Raw genomic sequence first — 21,193 nt, 5'->3', positions numbered from 1 at the left:
ATAAGTGCAAAGTATGTTACAATTCATTGGGAATAGAACATTCAGGTACTTTTAACTGAAACGGATTCCTTTCTTTCTCTTGTTTTAACTATTTTCAGCTTGGAGCTAGTTGCTGCTCTGAAGCCTTTTGAATTCTCAGTAGCATCTTTCCTGGCTATTGACAGTACACTGGAAAGGCTGTACTTTCAAGAAGCAGCTGGGAGATACAAGCTTGGATTTGGCTTTGGAGGCCAGTCTATTCTTAAGTGAGACAATGGGAGTTTTGGGGATTTGCAAAATCATAGAGAGAAAAGAGAGTGGAGGCTGGAAGAGAAGGGAGCAGACCCACTTCTGGGCAATGGTCTCATTCATCTCTGACATCAGGCTTGTAGGGACCGTGTTATGGAATTCAGAATATGGAGCTCAAGCTAAGGGTCCTCTTCTATTTTTTGTTCAGGGTCGGCATACTTGTCTAGGAAGATATTTGTCAACGTCTGAGGGATGTATAGAGTTAATAAATGGGTGTAAAATGCCTGGCAAGCCCAGTCCCCTCTTTGATGCCAAGAGCACAAACAAAAGTTTGGCACGCTCTAGTTTAGACACCCTGACCCCATCGTCTCACTTGCCTTGTTGATCATCACCCCGACAAAGCTGGCTGCTGAAGCCCTAATGCCTCCAGGAATGCAGAACCACCATGGGAGCCCCATCTGAAAGCTTGGAAAACGTCTTGATTAAATTAGCGTCAAAGGGGCAGAAATGCACCCGGACACAAAGGGAGTTTTGAGGAGCTCAGCTAGGCCTTCAGAGAATGAATGTTCTAGTTAAGTGTGGCCATGACCTGTAGCACTCCACATGCCAGAGACACAGTTCAATTGTCCCCACTGCTGGCTGTGTGCTTACTGGGGAGTGGGCTGGGAGTGGGGGCAGGGAGCAGGGGCACATTCAGTGTATCTCTCTCTTGCACTGCCCAACTATTAATAAGAGCCTGAAAATGCTAACACTGTTTAGCTGGCATGCAGGAAAGCTGCTGCGCCGGTCATTCTCCCGTAACTCTAATAGTTAACCTTAGTGTTATCGTTCTTCGAGAAATGAGGAGCAAGGTAGTTTTCCTCCTCCTGGGTGTCCAGTCCTTGCTCCTCTGCCCTTCTCATCTCCTCTGGGCCCAGTAAGCCCTCCTGAAAGCCCCCATTGTCCTCAGCTTTCTAGCCCTTCCCTGGAGGATTCCCCAGGAAGAATGCTGACTGTGCTGTGAAGGGTAGAATGTCAGAGTAATGCCCCCCAGACAGCTCCCTCCATTGTCATTCAGGCTGTATTCAGCCTCCTACTGACTCCCCAAGGGCCTCAAACGGAATCAAGGACAAGACAGATTAGTGGCAGCCCAAGAAGAGTAGCACAGGCCACTGTTTAACCTCATAGCCTGGCTATGTACCGGCTCTACTTTGGGTAGTGTGTCTCAGAACAGACCATGATCAGTTGGCTCTTTGGACTGTCCAGCTTTCTGGATAACGTTGAGATTTACCATGTGGATTTCCTTCTTTCATCATCATTTAAGGAGAGAGCTCAGCTTAGACATCTCGTTTCTCACCTGGCTGCACTCACTACTCTGGGACTTCTCTGACTGACTTCTTTGCCATCGTCCCCACTTGGGTACCTTCTCCTCTTCTTCCCTCTCTCCCAGCTTCTATTTGTGTATTGTCTTCCCCCATTAGATTGTAAGGTCCTTGATGGCAGGGACAGTCTTTCTTTTCTCGTATTTGTATCCCTAGTGCTTAGCACAGTGCCTGGCACATATTAGGTGCTTAATAAATGTTTATTAACTGGGACTAATATTCTAGCACTTTACATTTCCAGTTTGTACGTATGTGGTTTTCTTTGAAATGGTAAAAACAGCTTTTTCAGTCAAATGTAACTGAGGATTTAAATGCTCATACATCAAAGAGAGTCTTCTGTACTCTAATATTTCACATTTTTTTTATGTTCCAGTCTGTGGTCTTTTCATCCTAATCTTCTAGTTAACACATTTTTACTGGAACCCTTCTTTATGTAGGGCCTTGTGCTAGCCACTATGGTAGATGTTCCATTATGATCTCAATTAGTCAATCAACAAGTATTTATTAAGCACCTACAATGTGTCAGGTACTGTGCTAAGTGCTGGGGGTATAAGTATGAAGAGTGAAACAATCTCTTCTTCAAAGGTTTTATATTTTAATGGGGTAGACAACAAGTACATATAAAAGTATTTACAATATAAAGTTAATAAATACACATATGTGTAATATATGTGTATACACATAAATTAGTTGAGTACAAGGTGGTTTGGGAGGAAGGGCACTAGCAGTTGGGGAATTGGTAAAACTTTCATGCAGAAGATGGTGACTGAGCTACACCTTGAAGGAAGAGGTGGGGACCCTCAGAAGCAGAGATAAAGAGAGAGGCAGCCAGTGCAAAGACACAGAGATGGGAACTGGACTGTTGTGAGTGAGGAATAAAGAGAAGGTCAGTTGGCCAGATTGAGAGTGTGGGAAAAGGATTAGTATTCAATGATATTGGGAAGAGAGTTGGGGCCCAGCTAGTTTGGGGTTGGGTTGTATGGGACTTTGGAAGCTAAAGAGGAGTTTGTAATTTTATCTCTGAGGTGGTAGAAAGTCACTGGAGTTGGTTGGGTAGGGGAATCACAGGGTCAGATCTTCCCTTAAGGAAAATTCCTTCAGAAGCATGTGTCAGATGGACTGGAGTGAGAAGAAATCTGAGGTGGAGACCATTTAGGAGGCAAGTGTGATGGGAGCCTGAACTAAAGTGGTAGTTGTGTAGATAGAGGGGAGTCAGATGAGAGAAACACCATGAATGTAGAAATGGCAAGACTGAGGGGGCAGCTGGGTGGTGCAGTGGATAGACCACCGGCCCTGAAGTCAGGAGAACCTGAGTTCAAATCCAACCTCAGATCAAACGTGACACTAACTAGCTGTGTGACCCTGGGCAAGTCACTTAACCCCAATTGCCTTGAAAGAAAGAAAGACAGAAAGGAAAAAGAAATGGCTAGACTGGGTGACCAGTTGTGTATGGGGGGTGATGGAGAGTGGGGAGGTCAGGGGAGTGCTGAGCTTATGAACCTGAGACACTGGAAAAATAATGGTGCCTTTGGCAGAAATAGGCAAGGTTTTGTCCCTAACAAGGCCGATCATAATCCATCTGGGCCTGCCCATCCTGTTGGGCTCTTGTCCATTAATTTCCCGACATGCTAGGGGCATCCCTTGCATTCTCTTGCTTTTACTTTGTTATCAGGCCCCCATTTTTCCTGGTCATAATATTTCTCTGATGACAGATATCTTTAAAGTCACGGCTCCTTCAAAATGTTCATAATGTCCTGCATTCTGCTTGTGCTCCCATGTGCTTCCCCACTGCCCTTTGGGTGATCCTGAGTTTCACATTTTCAGAGACTGTAGTATTCTGTGACTTTCAACCACATAACATCTCTGGAAGAATAGTTGTTAAAGAGATGGAATTTAGTTTGGGGGAGATGAATACCCTCTAGGACCTTAAAATCAGGCTCATAGAAGATGATGCATGAAGGTATGGGAAAAAGTGGGAAAGGGCATTTTTATAGCACCTACTATGTGGCCAGGCACTGTGCCAAGTGTTTTTAACCAATATTATCTGATTTGATCCCTACAATAACCCTGGGCGATAGGTGCTATTATTATCACCCCTCATTTTACAGATGAGAAACTGAGGCAAACAGGGTGAAGTGACTAGCTCAGGGTCACACAGCTAATAAGTATCTGAGGCTGGATTTGAACTCAGGTCCCTTGTGCTCTATCCATTTCTGCCCACCTCCTCCACCACCACCACTACCACCACCAGCAGCTACCTATAAATTAAAAATTACTACAATATTAGGCAATATATAAAGCAGTATTATTCTGTGGAAAGAGAGTCAGATTTGGGATCAGAGAACCTCTGTTATTGTCACCTGAGCATGTAGGGTTTGAGCTGAGTTAGGTGAAGTCTGTAAGCATTTATTAAACACCAGCTATGTGTTTGGCACTGTGCTGAAAACTGGAGTCTTGAAGGATGAGTAGAATTTCAACAGATAGAAAGGGTCAGAGTATATTTTAAGCCAGGGAGATGATAATAACAAAGTTGCAGGAGTGTGAAAGTATGGTGGGGAACCTGTGGCCTTCTAGGTCCTTAGGTATGGCCTTTTGACTGAGTCCAAGTTTTACAGAACAAATCCCTTTATTAAGGAGATTTGTACTGTGAAGTTTGGATTCAGTGTAAAGGCTGCACTTGAGTTCCTAGAAGAAGGGGGCATTAGATAGGTAAGTTATGTCTAGATTGTGGAGGGCCTTGAACACTAGCCTAAAGAGTTTGGATTTTATTTGGAAGGCAAGAAGGAGTTATTAACATTTTAAAAATGAAAGTTGTTAAATTGACTCCCTGCCCAAAAGGAGCAGGGAAGTTGCATGATTCACACAGCAGCACCATTTTGTGAATGTCAGTCAGTCTGGCCCGTGGTGTCTAGGATGGACTGAAGGAAAATGATATGGGAAGCAAGAAGACCAGTGGTGGAGCTTCTAGGGGCAATCAAGACTGAGGAAGTGCAGGCTCCAATTAGGATTGGGAGGGAGGAATGGAAATATTTGAGAAATATTCAGAAAAAAAAAAACAATCAGGAGGACTAAATGAGGAAGAAGGAGCACAATGTTATTCTTTTCCATTGTGATGGCCAGGTCCCAGTGCCCACTGCTGGGCACCTTTTCTCTGGAAAATGGGACTTACATCAGCTAGGATGATTCCATGGGGCATTTCGAAGCCAGATCTAGCTTCAGCATTGTTAACATTTCCCAATGAAAGCACAAGGGGAGAAAAACCCAGACCCCAGTACTGCTCCTCCCAGTCTCAACTGTCTCTCCCCTCTGAACTCATGCCATTGTGACTGTTAGTACTCACTCTGTTCACCCCCAGGCGTAGGTCAGTAGTGTCCAACCCTTCATGACCCCATTTGGGGTTTTCTTGGCAAAGATACTGGAGTGGTTTGCCATTTCCTTCTCCAGCTCATTGTACAGATGAGGAAACTGAAGCAAGCAGGGTGAAGTGACTTGCTTAGAGTCACATAGTCTGAAGCCAGATTTTATGCTTGGGTCTTCCTGACTCTAGGTGCAGCACTATCCATTGTGCCACCTGGTTGTCTTCTGTTCAGTGATATATTAGCTCAGTTATTACTATCTGGAGCCTCAAAAACAGGAATCCTTAACCTAAGACCAATGGGGTCCATGAACTTAAGATCGGGAAAAAAATTACATTTATTTTCACTAACCCCTAAATGAAATTAAGCATTTCCTTCATTTATTCTAAAACCATATTTAAGAAGGAAGAGCTTCACCAGACTGCCAGAGGGGTCCATGACACAAAAAAGGCCAGAAACCTCTGCTCCAAATGGTTTATTGGAATGGCTGGTTCAAGCAGCACTGCCCCTCCCCCCATACACACGCAGCTGTTCTTTAAAGAGACTCCTCATCTCCCACAAGACCCCACCTGTGCCCTCTTTCATCTCTGCATTCCGTTGCAAACCTCATCCTCTGCTCCCCATTTCTCCTTTCTGCACTGACAGTTATGGGCTTAGGGGATTTGGGATCTACTGGAGACCAGCATTTTTAGACTTTTCTAAAAGATCAGGAAACTCACCCTAGGCCAGAATTGTGCAATGGATGGAGCTCCCGGCTTGGAGCCAAAACCTGGCTTTGCGGCATATCACTTGTGTGACCTTGGTCAAGTGCCTTCCTCTCTCTGGCCCATGATTTTCTTCATCTCTGAAATGATAGAAGGAGTTCAACACTTCTTAAACTGTGGGTCACAGTACGCAATCCACGACCCACAGTGTAAGAAGCACTGAAGGGGTCTCAGGTGGAAAAAGTTTCAGGAGCCCTGGACTGGATGACCACGGAGGTACCTCTGGCTCTAAATCTGTGATTTTTTAAAAAGTTTTTTACCTTATTAACCTCTTTCTGTCCTGTACTCTATCTATGGTCCAGCTGACTGGCCTTCTCTCTTTTCTTTACACATGGGAATCTACCACCTGGCTAAGTAAACACTTAATCAATGGTTTTTCATTTATTCATTCATTCATTCATTTATTCCATGACTTTGTACTAGCCATCCTGCATGCCTGGAATGAACTCCCTCCTCACCTCTGCCCTCACCCCAGGCACCACCTTCTACCCCAAACCTTTCCTTTTCCCTTCAACTGCTAGGGCAGCTAGATGTCTCAGTGGAGGCAGGAAGACCTGAGTTCAAATTTGATCTTGGGCTGTGTGACCCTGGGCAAGTCACTTAACTTCTGCCTGACTCAGTGACAATAGCACCTACTTCTCAGGGTTGTTCTAAGGATAGAATGAGATCATAATTAATTGTAAAGTACTTTCCAAATTGTAAAGCATTAGATAAATGCTAGTGATTAAATAAATGCTAGGTATTACTGCCCTGCCTAACTTGTATTGGTTTTGTATTCATGCTGCATATCCTTGTATCTCTCTCTCTCTTTCTCTCTCTCTCTCTCTTTCTGTCTCAGTTCTGTGTGTCTGTGTCTCTCTCTGTGTCTGTCTGTCTGTCTCTTCCCCCCTCCATAGGATGTAAATTTCATTCTTTGTCATTGTGTCCGCAGCACTTAGCACAGTGCTTTGCACACAGGAGGAGCTTTTTGACTGGTAGGAGAGCTCAAGTGATTTTGGAGAGCTCCAAGACAAGACGCTCATCTGCATCTACCCTGAAGCACTGTAGAGATTCTGGAGAACTTGTTCTGGTCGCCTTCTGGGTAACCAGTGGCCCCCTGAGATTTGACATGGGGTGCTGTGTCATAAATGCACATTTCAGAGATGCTTGTAATTAGTGCATGGCTACAGCCTCCCCCACCCTTACCCCATTATCTCCTTGGTGGTTTGTGTTTTCAGAAAAGCACCACGGAATGTAATGAGGAGCTGTGGTTACAGCCTCAGGTTTATCTTTCCCTCTGAGGGGCCTTTGTATGAACAGGAATCCTAGCTCACCCTGTCCTGGGAGCTGGGAGGGTCTAAGCCGTAAAGACAACAACCTGGCATGACTCTGGTCTCTATTCGTTTATTCATTCAATACGTTTTTATTGAGCAGCTGAATAACTCACATTTATATAGCTCTTTAATGTTTACAAAGCACTTTCCTCACCACAACCTTGTGGGACGAGTGGTATAAGAACCCAGCTATAGGACAGTGTGGGCCTGTGGACATGCCTCTTTACCTCTCTGGCCCTCAGTTTCCTCATCTGTATTGGAGGAGTTTGAACTAGATGATCCCTAAGGTTCCTTTTACCCCGAAAGCTTGTGATTATATATGCATTCTCATCTCCCACTTTACAGTTGAGATAAGTGAGGCTTCAGTAGATGAGGTGACTCACCTTTGGCCGCCCAGCTAACTAGTAGATAACAGAGCAAGGAATCAGACCCAAATCCTCAGACCCTAAGTCTTCTTTCCTCTATACTTTTTAGTTGTCATGGGGTCACCTACACAGTCCATATCCTCAAGGAACACGTGCCTGAATAGTCAGGGAGCTTGGGCAATAGCTTATAATGTAATATATAATATCATATATCATATATAATATATACAATATAAGACAGATAATATATGCTGCCCCCCATTCCCTGGCTCCCCCAGCTCTGGTTGCTGTCCTCCCTTTGCTGAAGAAACCTGATCCCATTTCTCCAGAGACTCAACCAGATTCGAGCCGTAAGGAGAGAGGGCGTGGTAAGCTAGTAGCTCTTAGCAGTCCTGTGTGGCTTTCTGCTTCCCCTGGTTCTCTCTCTTGGCCCCTGGGGGTGAGGCAGGGGTTTAAAAACCCACACATTTAGCCCATCTGGAGTCCTTATTCCCCTCCCCTCTCCTCCTCTGGCCTGGTCTTGTGGGAGGATTCTCTGCCAGCAGTTTCAGAGGCACTAAACATGTGAGGCCCCTCCTTGGACTGCCCTGCTCCTGGTTCCTCTTCTTTAAAGTATTTAATCAGCAGTTTTCCTGGTGCCCCACGCATTTCCTGGGCTGGCGCTCCTATTGCTCTGCTTCCTACCAGGCCGTCTTCCTCTTTTTGGCGTTACCTCCTGGCCCCCAGTCTCCTCCAGCCCCAGCCATGGGAACCATAGGCTGCAGCAAGCCTGAGGCATGCTCTTGGGGTCCTTCCCATTCCTCCCTAGCCTCCTCCCTCCACTGCCAAGCCAAGGGTTCCTCATCTTCTCCAGTCACTGGGAGAGCTGTGTTCTTGGGTCACCTTTCTGACTTCTCTCTTTTTCATTGGTCTCAGGCTCCCAGCTCCCAGCCTGCCTTTGTGCCCATCCAAGGACCTCCATGCTCCCGAATATGTCATTTCCCTTTCAGTCTGGTTAGCCCCTCAGCCATTAGGACTAGGAAATGGTGGGCCGCTCAAGGTAGTAGAAAGAACGGCGAGTCCGAGGATCTGGGTCTGAATCTAGGCTTTACTTTTCTTCCTGGTGAGGCTCTCCACCTGTGTAGCCTCTGCTGTGAAAGGAGGGGCTTGGACCACCTGATTTTCAAGTACTCTTCCAGCTCCAAATCTTATGCTTCCTGAGGTAGCTGAGCTCCTGGGATGACCCCGAGAGCAAGAAACGTTCATCCAAGAAGAATTCTGGGCACTGGAGACATCAGCCCCTGGCTCCAACATTGCCTTCCCCTGGAGGGAGAGTGGAGTACCACAGAACTCGTGGCGGCTGACTCTTCCACCCAAGAACCATCATTCTGGGAAAGGAGACAATGTGGGCTTTAAAAGACAGTCCAGTTGGAGGGTTTTATTTGCCCTTTCCCAGCAATGACGCACACTCCCCAAGCAGAATGGCTGCTCTGGGCAGAGTGTAGCCTACAGCTGGCCATCCCCAAGAGGTAGAAATGCAAATTGCCTGAACCTAAAAGCAGGACACCATAAGCCAGGGAGGAATGCAGGGAGGAATGCAGGGAGGAATTGGCCCCCTTTGCTGCCTCTTCCTGTCTCCTTTCCCAACAAAGTACAGACCCCCTGTGGTGCTGGTGGTGGTGAACAGTCTTGGCTGGACTGTGTGATAAGAGCTTCTGGCTGACTAATGGGTCACATCTCTGAGAGTCAGGGGAGGCAGGCCTGCAAGTGCACAGAGCACACTGTCAGGCCAGAGAATGGAGCTCACTCCCAGGGGAATGGGCTCATGTCATGCTTTACCAAGTCTAACAGTGCACACATCCCGGAGCACAGGGAAATCCCTTCTTGAAATGGTTCCTGGATAGAAACAAATGCACTCGAGGAAATGGGCCCCACGGAGCACCAAGCCTGGAGTCAGGAAGACCTGAGTTCAGTCCAGCCTCAGACACTTACTAACTGTATGATCCTGAGCTAGTCATTTCACCCTGTTTGCCTCAGTTTCTCATCTGTAAAATGAGCTAAAGAAAGAAATGGCAAACTATCTTCGCCAAGAAAACTCCTAATGGGGTGCAACTGAACAATAACAAAGTACAGGTTGAATTCCCCCAGTAGAATGTACGCAGGGCCTGTGCTTCATTTTGTCCTTGTGTCCCAAGGACACAAGTGTCCAGCACTCTACCATGTCACAGGAGATGCTTAATTAATGCTGGTTGAGCTGAATTGAATTATCTAATAGAGAGCTTTCAACTGTATTTTATTTCTCACCCAGTAGTTCCCAATTGCTCAGCCGCTGTCTAATATATCTGAATGATGAGAAAGTCAGTCTCTCTCTGTAATAGAAAGAATAGGGTATGTTCTGAAAGACCTGGATTCAAATCCTGCCTCTGACATTTACTAGACTTGTCATGGTGAGAAAGTCATTTGCTGCCTCTGGGCCTCAGGTTGCTCTCCTGTAAAATTAGGAAGTGGGCTAGACAATCTCTGGGGTCCTTTCTAGCTCCAGGTCTGTGACGCTGTGACAGTAGGACAGCCTCACAGAGTTGTTTCTGTAAGGATGAGTTACAAAGCACTTTATCAACCTTCAAGTTCTATAGAAATTTCAGCTTTTATTATTATTACTTGTTTTCCCCTCCCTCCTCCCCATGTACATGTTCTCACTTTTTCCTTAGGGAAACCTCATACCCGTCTCACAGCTATTATAAAATTTTCTATTTTAAGAAAATAGACAAAAGGCAATACTGAATCAGTCAGTAAACATTTATTAAGCACCTACTAAGTGCCAGGCCTTGTGGGGATACAAAGAAAGGCAAAATACAGACTTTGTAGAAGGAGGCAGCAGAATTCTTGGGAGAGAGTATGGGAGTTGGGAGGTAGGCCCTGAGCTGAGGTAGGCCCGTCGCCATTTCTGTAAGAGCAGGCAGCCACACCTCAGCAGTGAGCGGAGTGGCGCAGGCCAAGGCCTGCACTTGGCCAGAACTGGCCCAACAGTTGTGAGTTTCAGAATAAAAGACTCTGGTGTGTCCACATCATTTCGCTTCCTCTCCCTCAAAATGAGCATTGTTAAATATTCCACATCTTCAGCTCTAAATTTAGGCTCTTTTTTTCCCCCCAGGCTAAGGTTACTACGAAAACATTCAGAAAAGAGTTTTGCCCAAAGTAATTTTTCCCCTCCTTCTTTTTGGTTTCCTACAATGTTTAGATGACTCATTCTCTTCCAAGAAGTTTTAAAAAGAAAAGAGATGCATGTTGTGTGATAGCACACAAAGACAGTTCTGTTTATTCTCCTCCTTTCTTCCCTGCCCAATATCCCCTTGCTTTTTTTTTTTTAATAGGGAAGGAAAAGGGCTTTGCAGCATCCATTGTGTTATATACAAGGCTTCAGCAGGTTTTGTTGGGAGGGGGGATGGGCAATAAATACCCCTCTTGTCTTTGGGTGGGGTCCCCTTGCAACTTCTTTTTCAGACCCTCAGCTATGACCAACACAGAAGCCTGACTCCAGAACTAGGAGGGGGGAGCTGCTGGTGGTTCCCCCCAAATGTACATATCTAAGATTTTTGTTCTAGCAAACTGCAGGGCCCTCCCTTTATCATCTGAGAAGCAAGAGGCTTTGGCTGCTTCCTCCTTGTGTTAGAATTGCTCCCCCACTACTGCAGGCTTGCTTTTCCCCGGGTTAGAGTTACCTAAGCATCCCTCAGCCCAGCTCTGTAACTATTCTGTGGGGGACTGAGGAAGGAGAGCAGTAAGACATGGTTGCTCTAGCAGTCTGTTCACATGAACAGGAATCATCTTGGGGAAGGTTCTTCCCCCAAGTAGCCTGGACACAAAGGGAAACATCTACCCAGGCTTCACTGAGATTTTATTGATTCCACTTTTTTTTTTCCTCCTTTCTTTCTTTCCCTCTACTGTCCTGCTTAATTATGTGAACCACAGACTCGAATAACAGGATAGAAGGAACAGGAGCCTTTTCCTGTGACGCCTGCTGTAAAAAAAGGAGATGGCAAGAGGTGGCTGGGACGTTGGCAGGGGCAGCTGCCCACGAGGCTGGGAGAGTGATAGGGTGGGAAGTGATACTTGTGGTTCATGTCCTGACCCTGCCTCTGACTCTGTGGCTGCAGATGGATGAGTCACTTGACCTAGCTTCCCTTCCTCAGGCTGGAGATAACGATGTTTGTGGAGTACATCAAGATTCATAGTCTAGGTAGGGCTTTAAAGTGTACCAAGAGCTTTACACACCTTATCTCATTTGCCTTCACCACAGCCCTCTGAGGTAGGTGTTGTTCTCATCCCTACTTACAGATGGGGAAACTGAGGATCAGAGAGGTTAAGTGTTTGGCCCAGGGTCACAAAGCATATAAGCATTTGAGGAGGGATTTAAACCCAGGGCTTTCTAACTCCTCCAGCACTTGGATCTGCCATGCCAGGACTTCTCATAGATATGAGACATCTAGTTATGTGGCTTATTCTAGTGATTGAGACCCTTGGAAGAATGATAGAAACAATAGAAATGCAAGCCTGAAAAGACCTTCCTGAGCCCTTCCCACTTGACAAGCAAAGGAAACTTGTTTGTTACCTCCCACTACAGTGTTGAGAAGTAAATCAGTTGATAAAGCAACATTGACTAGTGAATCCTGGCAGCAGATCATACAGAGTCATTGAATTTTAGATCTGGAAGAGGTCTTTGTCCAGCCTCCCTTGCAGATGGAAAAACTGAGTGGTTAAAAGACTTATGCCAAAGCACATTCACAGTCAGCCGCAGAGCTGGGTCCCGTAGCTGGTAGGTGTCCTGGGCAAGATGCAAACCAAGGGCCCCTCCTAACTGCTGGTCTCACACTCTTTTTATTACACCATGTGATGCCTCCTTTCTAATGCCATTTGAAAAGAACGCTCTACCTAATGAATAAAGGAAGTTAGGGTCATGACTTGCCATGTTCCTGGCTCACAGGGCAGCTCCCTCTGCCAGGAGCATCCTCTGTCTGGGAGCTAAGCTATGCTGAGAGTGTGCTGGGTAATATTTAACTGTCAGTGGGAGAGGCACTGTTAGGATCTGGGGTTTCTCTCTGTGTGTATATGTGTTTGTTTGTGTTTGTGTTTTGTTTTGTTTTTTTAAGAAAAATAAGAAGCCGGCAGAACAGATGAATTGAGGACTTTTCCCTTCACTGGACCTATTAATACAATGCCAACCTGTCTCATCTCCTGCTCCCCTGAATTTGGCATTAAACACTCAGTACAGAAAGTGTGGTTTTTACTTCCTTCCTTTTCTCCCTTTCCCTCTCTCCCTCTCTCCCTTCTCTTTTCCCTCCCTTTTCCCCCCTCTCTTTCTTCTCCTCTCTCTCCCTTCTTCTCTCCCTTTCCCCCCCCCCCCCCCTTTCTTTCATGTTCTTCTTTTATAAATGCCCATATAGAAAAGTTCTGATACAAAAGCTACCTTCTACATAATCAAGTGCTTCCCTAGTATGTTGGAAGACTAAATGAAGAAGAGATGAGAGTTGTAAGTGGAAAATCTTGTAGTAATGTGGTACAAGAACTCTAGACCTGATTTTCGTGGTCTGCTGCCATCTTGGATCTGAAAGATTGATCGCCATCTGAAAGGAGAATGTAATTTGGTATGCAAGGATTCCTAGTTGGCTTCTTTCTGTCTGAATGGGACATAAGGCCTTAAGCTCTCTTCCTCTCCTCCTTTTCCTGAAAAACACTAGCAATGGAAACTGACATATATGACTAATGACTTACAAGGCTTTTCTTTTTTTTTTTTTCCCAAAGAAGACACTATAGCCAGATAGCACTAAGCCCTGGAGAAATTCAGCAAATAGTTGGATATGATCTGCAATTCAGGAAAGCTTGAGTTTGGCATGGTCATTAATAAGGTTGAAAAAGTCTGATCAATACAAAATAGAGTTTTATTAATCTGTATCACCCAGGGATACCTACCATTTCTATAGTGAGTAGATGCTTGTATGACCTTCAGCAAAGTGCTGAAACTCCCTAGGCTTCCATCTTTCCTCTTCTGAACCATGAAAGGCTTCAACTACATGATCTAGGTCCCTCCTAGCTCTGAATCATTTGTACTATCCCTTAGGATCAAATATATTACATGTTGGGAAAGTGTGTGTGTGTGTGTGTGTGTGTGTGTGTGTGTGTGTGTGTGTGTGTATGCTTTGCAAACCTTAAAAGTGCTGTATAAACGTTAACCATTATTATTACTAGTATTGAGTGACAAGACATTGGAAAGAACTGTGCAGGGATGTAGTGTGGCAATAACCAGGGCTTATGATCTGCTGTAGGTCATGAGCAATATGTGGGGACTCCCAAACTCATACAGTCTTATGTGAGCCCATATGCCAGTCATTACTTTTTGAGATCTTGCTGTTGGCAGTCTCATACTGAGAACTGAGCTGAAACCAAGCAAATAGATATGACCCTGTTTCCCAAGGACTTTTCCTAGCTGGTTTGGGGTGCTTGGAAGCTGTTTGAGAAGAGGGATTGTTTCATATTTGGATACTGTCTGGTGTGTTACTGGGCACTTAGTAAATGTTGTTAATGGATTGATTGGTTAATGGATTAATGGTTAATTTGAAATCCTCATGTGTTTATATGTTCCTTAGAACATATAGAGTCCATCCCTATCCTGCTTCTCTCACCAGGCCTCTGGAATGCTCCCCAGTGTAGGGCAGGGAGAGCTAGTCCCGCCTAACAGTAGTTCTGGGTAGGATGTGGCTCTCAGCCTGGCTCCCCAGGGACCAGCTGAAAAATCAGAGGCTGCAACCCATTTCCCCTCCACTCTTATCACCTCTGCCCTGCTCTGGATAAGGGTGCATTTCATTTTATTAAAACTCCTTGAGTAATCTGACCATAATTGGGTCTGATCGGAGTGGTTATCTGATTTGCTAGGTTAAATAATGGGCCTTAATTGAGTCTGGGTTATTTGTAGAGCCTGCATTGCTCTTCCTTTTGTTGCCAGCCCCCTCCCCCCACTTCCCAATTAACCTGAGTTTTTCTTTCATTGCAGAGCAAAGAAGTCGGCCAGCAGCTCCAGGATGATTTGATGAAGGTCTTGAACGAGCTGTATTCGGTAAATCAAGCGGGTTTTTTGGCCCTTTGTCAAGCAGAAGGAAGCAGCCTTTGGCAGCTTGCTGCTGCAGTCATGTCCCAGCATCAGAATTGATCGTGGCCTCAGGGGTTGGGGTTGAGGACATATTCCCCATTGGGCATATATAACGCCACCCTTCTCCCTCTCCTGGTTCTCATTTCCAATCTTGATTGAGCAAAAGATCACCTCCTAATCCACCTCCCCATTTTCATCACAAGATCCCTTACCCACAGTCAGTCCTGGCAATGACTCTATTTGGGGAGAGGGAGATAGGAGGATGGTTTTTAGAGTCAAGCTGGGACCTCCAGGACCCAGGGGATAACAAATACATCCCGACGACAATTGACCTTGTTCACAGCAAACTAGATCCCCTGGGTTTAATGGGATATATCCCGAGCTGCATTGCACCATCATCATGTTCTGGTTGGGGAGTTTCATTACAAGATCTCAAATGGAACTGCAAGTTGGAGACTAGGCAGACTTCTGCAGAAGGAGGCTAAGACCCTGGTCAGCCCTTAATGTGAGGGGCCAGTTACAGAGAGAGAGCTTTGCACACTCAAGGCAGGAGTCTCAGTGAAGAGACCTGTTGCCAGTCAGGAAAACAGAAGACAGTCTGTTCCGAAGTGACATCTACTTAAGCTGTGATGCCTGTTGCTAATACATGTTCCTGCATGCCCAGGGAGGTCGTGTCACTGTGCATGCATGCGTGTATATATGTGTGTGTGTGTGTGTATGTGTGTGTGTGTGTGTGTGTGTGTGTGTGTGTGTCTCCTCCCAAGCTGTGTTTCATTAATTATTGTTTTATCATCATTGTTTAGTTATTGTAAAACACACAGGCACACCAAAACACACACCAAAACCAAAATCACTGTTGTTGTGCAGACAACATCTTAATTGCAGGGCAGGTTCCTGAATCCTGAGCATGGCTCTTTTCCAGAGATCCCTTCTTCAGACAGGCTGTGCCCATGCTCTGAGTCAGTCCTTGAGGTTGCCCCATCCTGATTTGGGAGGGGATTGGTTTTCCAGATTTACTTGTTTATTTGTTATGCTTTCTTTATCCTCCATAGAAAGCACAAGGAAAACATGAGTGGCTGCATTTGGGTTCAGAATGCCTTGTTTGGTCATGGGCATTTCATAAATGTTTGTTGAAATGAATATGTTGAATCAGGATTCTATTTCTTCATCTAAGAATATAGGTGTGGGCTCTTAGGCTATTATGATGGATGGCAACTGCTCAGCCAGGAAATATGGTAATGTAGTCAGCAGATGTAGCCCCGCTGCTGTTCCTTGGGCTTTGGATCTTTTCCCCACTTGATGCTGTGTGGACTCAGCTGCCTGGAAGCCCAACAGATAGAGACAGTCTCCTTGGATTATAGGTTTAGATGCTGAGTCCCCTTTCCTCTCAACTGAAATTAAGGCTAGTTTTTGGTTTTTTGGCTTTTTGCTTCTTGGAGTTTTTTTGTTTTTGTTTTTAAATAGAAGCATGTTGATGTGAACCATTTTCAGACTGGGTGAATTTCCTGGACCTTTTGTCTGTTTAGCTCCTTACTTCTGCCTTTATTTTTAGAGTGTCTTCTAGGCACTAAGAAGAGCTATTACTCCTTCCTCCTGGCAAAGTACTTGCTAAGATAGAAAACAGTACATTTGCTCAGTAGCTGAGCCCTTAAAAAAAATCATTTAAAATATCTTTATTCAGCAACCCTGGGAATCTCTTGACTTGCCACTCACTCTAGGCAAGAGCACTTGGATGGCTGGTAGAAAAAGCCTTCAGTTTTCATTTCGGGATGCCAGCTCAGGGCTGCTAGGACAGGCAGTTGAGGAAAATGAGCATCCAAACTCTGTTGACCTTGCCCCGTGGGTCCATGGCTTCTTATGGGAGATGATGAAGAGACTTGTTTAAGTTGGGATTTTCTTTTGGCAAGAGGTGGGGGAAAGGGTGTAAGTGGAACTTGAGCTGAAGTGAGGAGAAGCCTGAGTTTTGCCACTTGGGTTTAGGGAGAAACTTTCTGGCCTCTTGCTCTTCTGTCTCTCTTCTCTCCAGCCTTAGCCAGCTGTTTTTTTGGCTGTTGGGAAGACCAGATGTTTTCGTGCAAATTATGGAGCCCAGCCACTCATCCTAAAAATGAGAGCCAGTTGGGTGTAGTGCTCTCCTGAACCAGATGCAGATTGTTCTAGCCTGCTGTGGGCCAAAATCAGAAATTTCCCTAAGAGCTAGCTGAGAAGCCCACAAGCTTTCCTGAGAGGTTGAGGGACCAGAGGGATGGGACACCTGATAGGAACTGGGAGACCTGAGTTCTAACCTTGTCATTACCCTCTAACTGTTCAGTAACCCTGGGAGAGTCACCTAAGGCCCCAGGCATCACTTTCTCCAGCTGGACAATGGGAGGACCAGAGGGGAGCAGTCAACCTTCCTTAAGAATCTGAACTAACGAATGGCATCGTCCTTTAGAAATTTTAAAGAAAAGAGGCTTGTTTTCTCCCAAGGATAGGAATGGGTTTGGGACTGGCCCATCCCAGCCATACGAGATAATAATTGTCTAAAGTTGAGAAGCTGGGATTCCAGCCATGCTGCAGTCACATCCCCTCAGAGGATAAGCAAGGAAAGAGGAGCTGAAGGATCCATGGGACAAATGCTCCTCCCCATTCTTTTTCAAGGAGGGGGAGGGAGGGTACTGGAGTTTCAAATTTCAGTGATGGTCTTAGCCAAAGGACTTAGTTTATAGGGATAAACAGTTGAAAAAATAAAACTGGGAAGAGTAATTACAGTCCTGGGTATCCAGAGACCTGGGCTCTAATTCTGGCCCAATCTGGAGTTGGTCATGTGCCCTCCCTGGGCCTCCATTTCCCCACATGTAAGAACCAGATATTTCTGAGGTCCAGTTCAGTTCTTACAGCCTCTGAGGCTCTGATTGAAGCAATCTAATATATCTCAGGGTCTGTAGCTGCTACTTACAAATTGGGCTTCTCCCTGAAGGAGGTTCGTTAAAATATCTGTGTGCACAGTGATGTGGGAAGAGACTGGCATTTTTTATTCCCAAGGAGAGAGAGGTTGGGGCTGGAGGCACTGGCTTTAGAACGCCCCGCTTTCTATGTCTGGGTTTTGCTCTGTGTCTTCTCCTTTATGGACAAAGAAGCATTTTCTGTGGATGCAGTATTTGGTGTCAGATGCCACCTTCCAAGCCCTACTGTTTTAAGCCTCTCCAGAGAATATTCTTCTCTATATGCCTTTTCCTCCAAATGAACTGATCAGTCCTTCTACTTTAGCGTAAGTGGTTTTCATTTTCTGAGTGATTTTCCAAGAACGCCTTTGAAGTCAAAGCTCCTTGCTCCCCTGGGGAGACCCCAAGGTATTCACTGCCTCAGTCACCATGCCGAAGGGCAGATCTTTAAAGTCGAGTTGCCAGGCAAGTCCCTTAAAGGCCCTTAGCTTGAGAGCTCGAATACCAGAATTGTTGGTTGAGTTTAAGGATCTGTGAAGAGAAGGCCCCGGAGTTCAAAAAGAAAGAGATGTTGGAGAGAAGACCGCCATGCTGGCCAGGCCAATTGTTGCACTAGGGATTAAGGGTGAGATGGTGGGGGGGGGGGGCCGTTATGTTCGTATTTCTCTGAACTGTGTTGAATTAGCTCCAACTGGTTTAGGGTAGTATCTCTGTTTATAGAGCTATTGGTATGTTCTTTAGCCTGCTGGGCTTCATCTCTCAAGGCAGGTTGGCACCTTCTCAGCAACCAGGGCATTGGGAGGTCAATGGACTTGCCCACAGTCTCACAGCCAGGATGTGTCAAAGGCCGGACTCAAACCCAGGTCTTTCTGGTTTGGGGACCAGGTCTCTAACTGTTAATCCATGATGCTTCCTTCCCTCACACCCCATCCCCCTTACTTTAAATTTTGTAGTTCATTATCTCTGTACGTGTTTCCTTTAAGTCAACGTAAGAGTCCTTTATAGGCCAGGTAAGACTGTTGGGTTTTTGTCTTTATAGAGACCTCAGTCAGTGATTACAAATGTCTATGGACTCTGATAGTGCTTGATTCGTCTGGGAGAGATGTGAATCTAGGTCTGAAGTCACAAACTTCTCTAAGCCTGGTTTCACAGTGTATGCAGGGATGGTGGGGACGCTGGCCCCGAGTCTCAGTCACTGACTTACTTTGGGGCCACCCTACCTTTCTAGGCCTTTTTTCTTCTCTTCAGTTCAGGCTCACAAGCATTTCTAAAGGATCTGTGCCTGTGCCAGCCACTGAGGTAGGCACTGGAGATAGTAAAAATTACAGTCACATTTATTTGGTACTTTAAAGTTTGCAAAGTACTTTAATAAGTATCTCCTTTTATCTTCATAACAACCCTGGGAGGTGGAGGCTGTTATCTCCATTTTACAGATGGGAAACCTAAGACAGGCAGGGGTTAAGTGACTTGCCCAGGATTACAGAGCTAGTAATTACTGAGGCTGGATTTGAACTCAGCTCTTCCTGACTCCAGACCCACTGCACCACCCATATAGTCCTATGAATGAAACATTCATGAATTATTACCTGCAAGGATCTCACATTCTACTGATGGGAAATAAGTGAACATAAAATGTATGTCCAATAAATATTAGGGTGAATTAGGGTGCAGAGTAGTAAAAGAGAGCCTCAGAGCGAGGAAGACCTGGGTTCAAGTCCCGCCTCTGACAAAACCTGGCATTGTGACCCTGGGCAAGTCACCCCTCTGGGCAGCTCTTGATGGTGCAGAAAAGGTGTGGACCTGCATTCACAGAAGGAATTTCTGGACCTGGGAGTTCCCTGTGCCACTGACATCCCAGGTCTTATCTCTCTCCTCATCCCTAGCAAGTGGGAAAAGGTAGAAGGAGGCTGGTGGATCTGGGAGGCTTGGAGGGGCCGGGGTCTTTCTGAGAGGCAGAGGGGAGGAGGGAGAGAGTTCCAGGCTGAGAGACCATCAGGGGCCTGCCATGTCCCAGGAATGTCGGGAAAGCCCGCATGTCCTAAACACAGGGTCTGTGTCAGGTGCAGTCCTGCAGGGTGCAGATCCTACTGCATGACCTTGGATTACCCTCTCAGTTTCCTCATCTGTGAAATGGCTGATGCTGGGGGGAGGGGGAGAGGGTGGCTTGGACTCCATGGCCTCTCAGGTCTCTTCTGCCTTGCATTCTGTGATCTCATGATCCTCCAAGTCCTAGATACCCTTGACTTTCTACAGCCGTCTGATAAATGCCTCTCTTCCCGTTCTAGTCTGCTGTGAGTCTTGGAGGGCTATATAAATTATTCAAAAAGTCTTTTTAATACTGCTAGGCTTTCTGGTATTTAAATATAGCTTCTTCTGTAACAGAGCCGACTGTCTCCACTGCTTCATGAGCAAAGAATAGCTCGTGCACTTAAGGAAAGTGGTGCAAAAGTTCAGAATGAGGTGAAGCCAACATTAGAACATCATGCATCAGAAATGAGATGTAACCTGCATCTTGAGGTGCTTTCAGGCCTCATCTCGGCAGCCTCCCGGGCCCCAGGTGTCCTCTGACTAGTCTATTCTATTCTCTAGACATATGGGAAGGGCCACAATACCTGCTCGTTGGAGCCCACCGATGAGTCCTTTTCTAGATGTCCCCCAGACCTAGGTCCCTCAGTGTTGCCCCAGCCAGTGTATCTTTCAGTTCCTGACATCCAGTGGCTTCTGCCCTCTTCCTGATCCATAGATGCCTGGTGAGGTCTCCTGGAATGTGAGCCCTCCCCTTCGACGCGGACTTTGAGGAGGTCACCTGGCTCTCCTCTGACATAAACCTCGATTGCCCTACGTCTCCCCATCATAGCTCTTCTATTTTATATTCTTAGGGTCTCCCCTCTCTTCTCTTTTCTACCTCTTTATTCTCAGCCATAGTCAGACCACATCAGACTCCATCGCCTTTGAGCATCAGATTACAGATTTATCATTCCTCCTCCACTAATTCCTGCATATGATTCCTCCAACAATTCTGGCTTCCAAGAAGAAGGAAGCTGTGGAGGCAGTGTAGTGTAATGGGAAGAGAGCCATACTCAGAGGCATTCTGGTAAATGTTTAACAACCGGCTTAGGGGGGAGGGGGGAACTGTACACAGTACACATTGGCAAGTTTAATCATCATTATTAACATATTTTCTCCATCACTTTATTAAGTCTAGACATTCAATAGAACAATCAAGCCCTTATTTGTAACTTGTTGATTTCTGAGGCGTATTGCTCACAACAAAAATTTAACAATCCACTCCCACTGGTTCAGGCTAATTCCAGCATACGCCTGACTTCACCAGACTAGAAATCATAAGAGCTGATGGAACGGTCTCCAAGGTCCCTTCTAGCTTTTAAGATTGTAAAAAAATAGTTCTCGCCCACGATGCACCAGTTATCAAGGGAAGGGTGTGTGACCTTCAACCTCTCCGTTTCCTCTGCTGTAAAACGAGGGGGTTGGACTTCGGCTGCATGGTCCCTGAGGTTCTTTCCAGCTTTAACAAGCTACGAGTCTAAACTGTGACTGTCTGGAGGCAGGAAGTCCCAGAAGGGAAGATCCTCTGCGTGGCTCTAGGTAGCAACATGTTTGGGAGGATATGAAATCAGCGCTGAGCCTCGGCCTGCGGACTCCTAGGCTTCCTAGCGTCTTTGAAAAGGAGAAGGGTGCGGCCTTCGCAGTCCTGGGCGGTTGCCGTGATGCAAAGTTGTCTCCTTCCTCCGTCCCCCCCCC

At 45.9% G+C, this 21,193-nt stretch overlaps 1 protein-coding gene across 7 annotated transcripts in view; it reads left to right on the top strand.

Annotated features, from left to right (window-relative positions):
- The window catches only part of SRGAP2 (SLIT-ROBO Rho GTPase activating protein 2), a 254,903-nt gene that overhangs the window by 150,312 nt on the left and 83,398 nt on the right, over positions 1 to 21,193 (top strand). For all 7 annotated transcript variants that reach the window (XM_027871069.1, XM_027871068.1, XM_027871070.1 and 4 more), the window contains exon 4: positions 14,412 to 14,474. In XM_027871069.1, the coding sequence (XP_027726870.1) occupies positions 14,412 to 14,474 (63 nt within the window). The remainder of the gene's footprint in view (positions 1 to 14,411; positions 14,475 to 21,193) is intronic.

Source organism: Vombatus ursinus, unplaced genomic scaffold, assembly GCF_900497805.2.
Source record: "Vombatus ursinus unplaced genomic scaffold, bare-nosed wombat genome assembly UNPS02014798.1, whole genome shotgun sequence".
Taxonomy (NCBI): Eukaryota; Metazoa; Chordata; class Mammalia; order Diprotodontia; family Vombatidae; genus Vombatus; species Vombatus ursinus.
The sequence above is the reverse complement of the archived record's forward strand: the minus strand, read 5'-3'. Positions and strand labels throughout refer to the sequence as shown.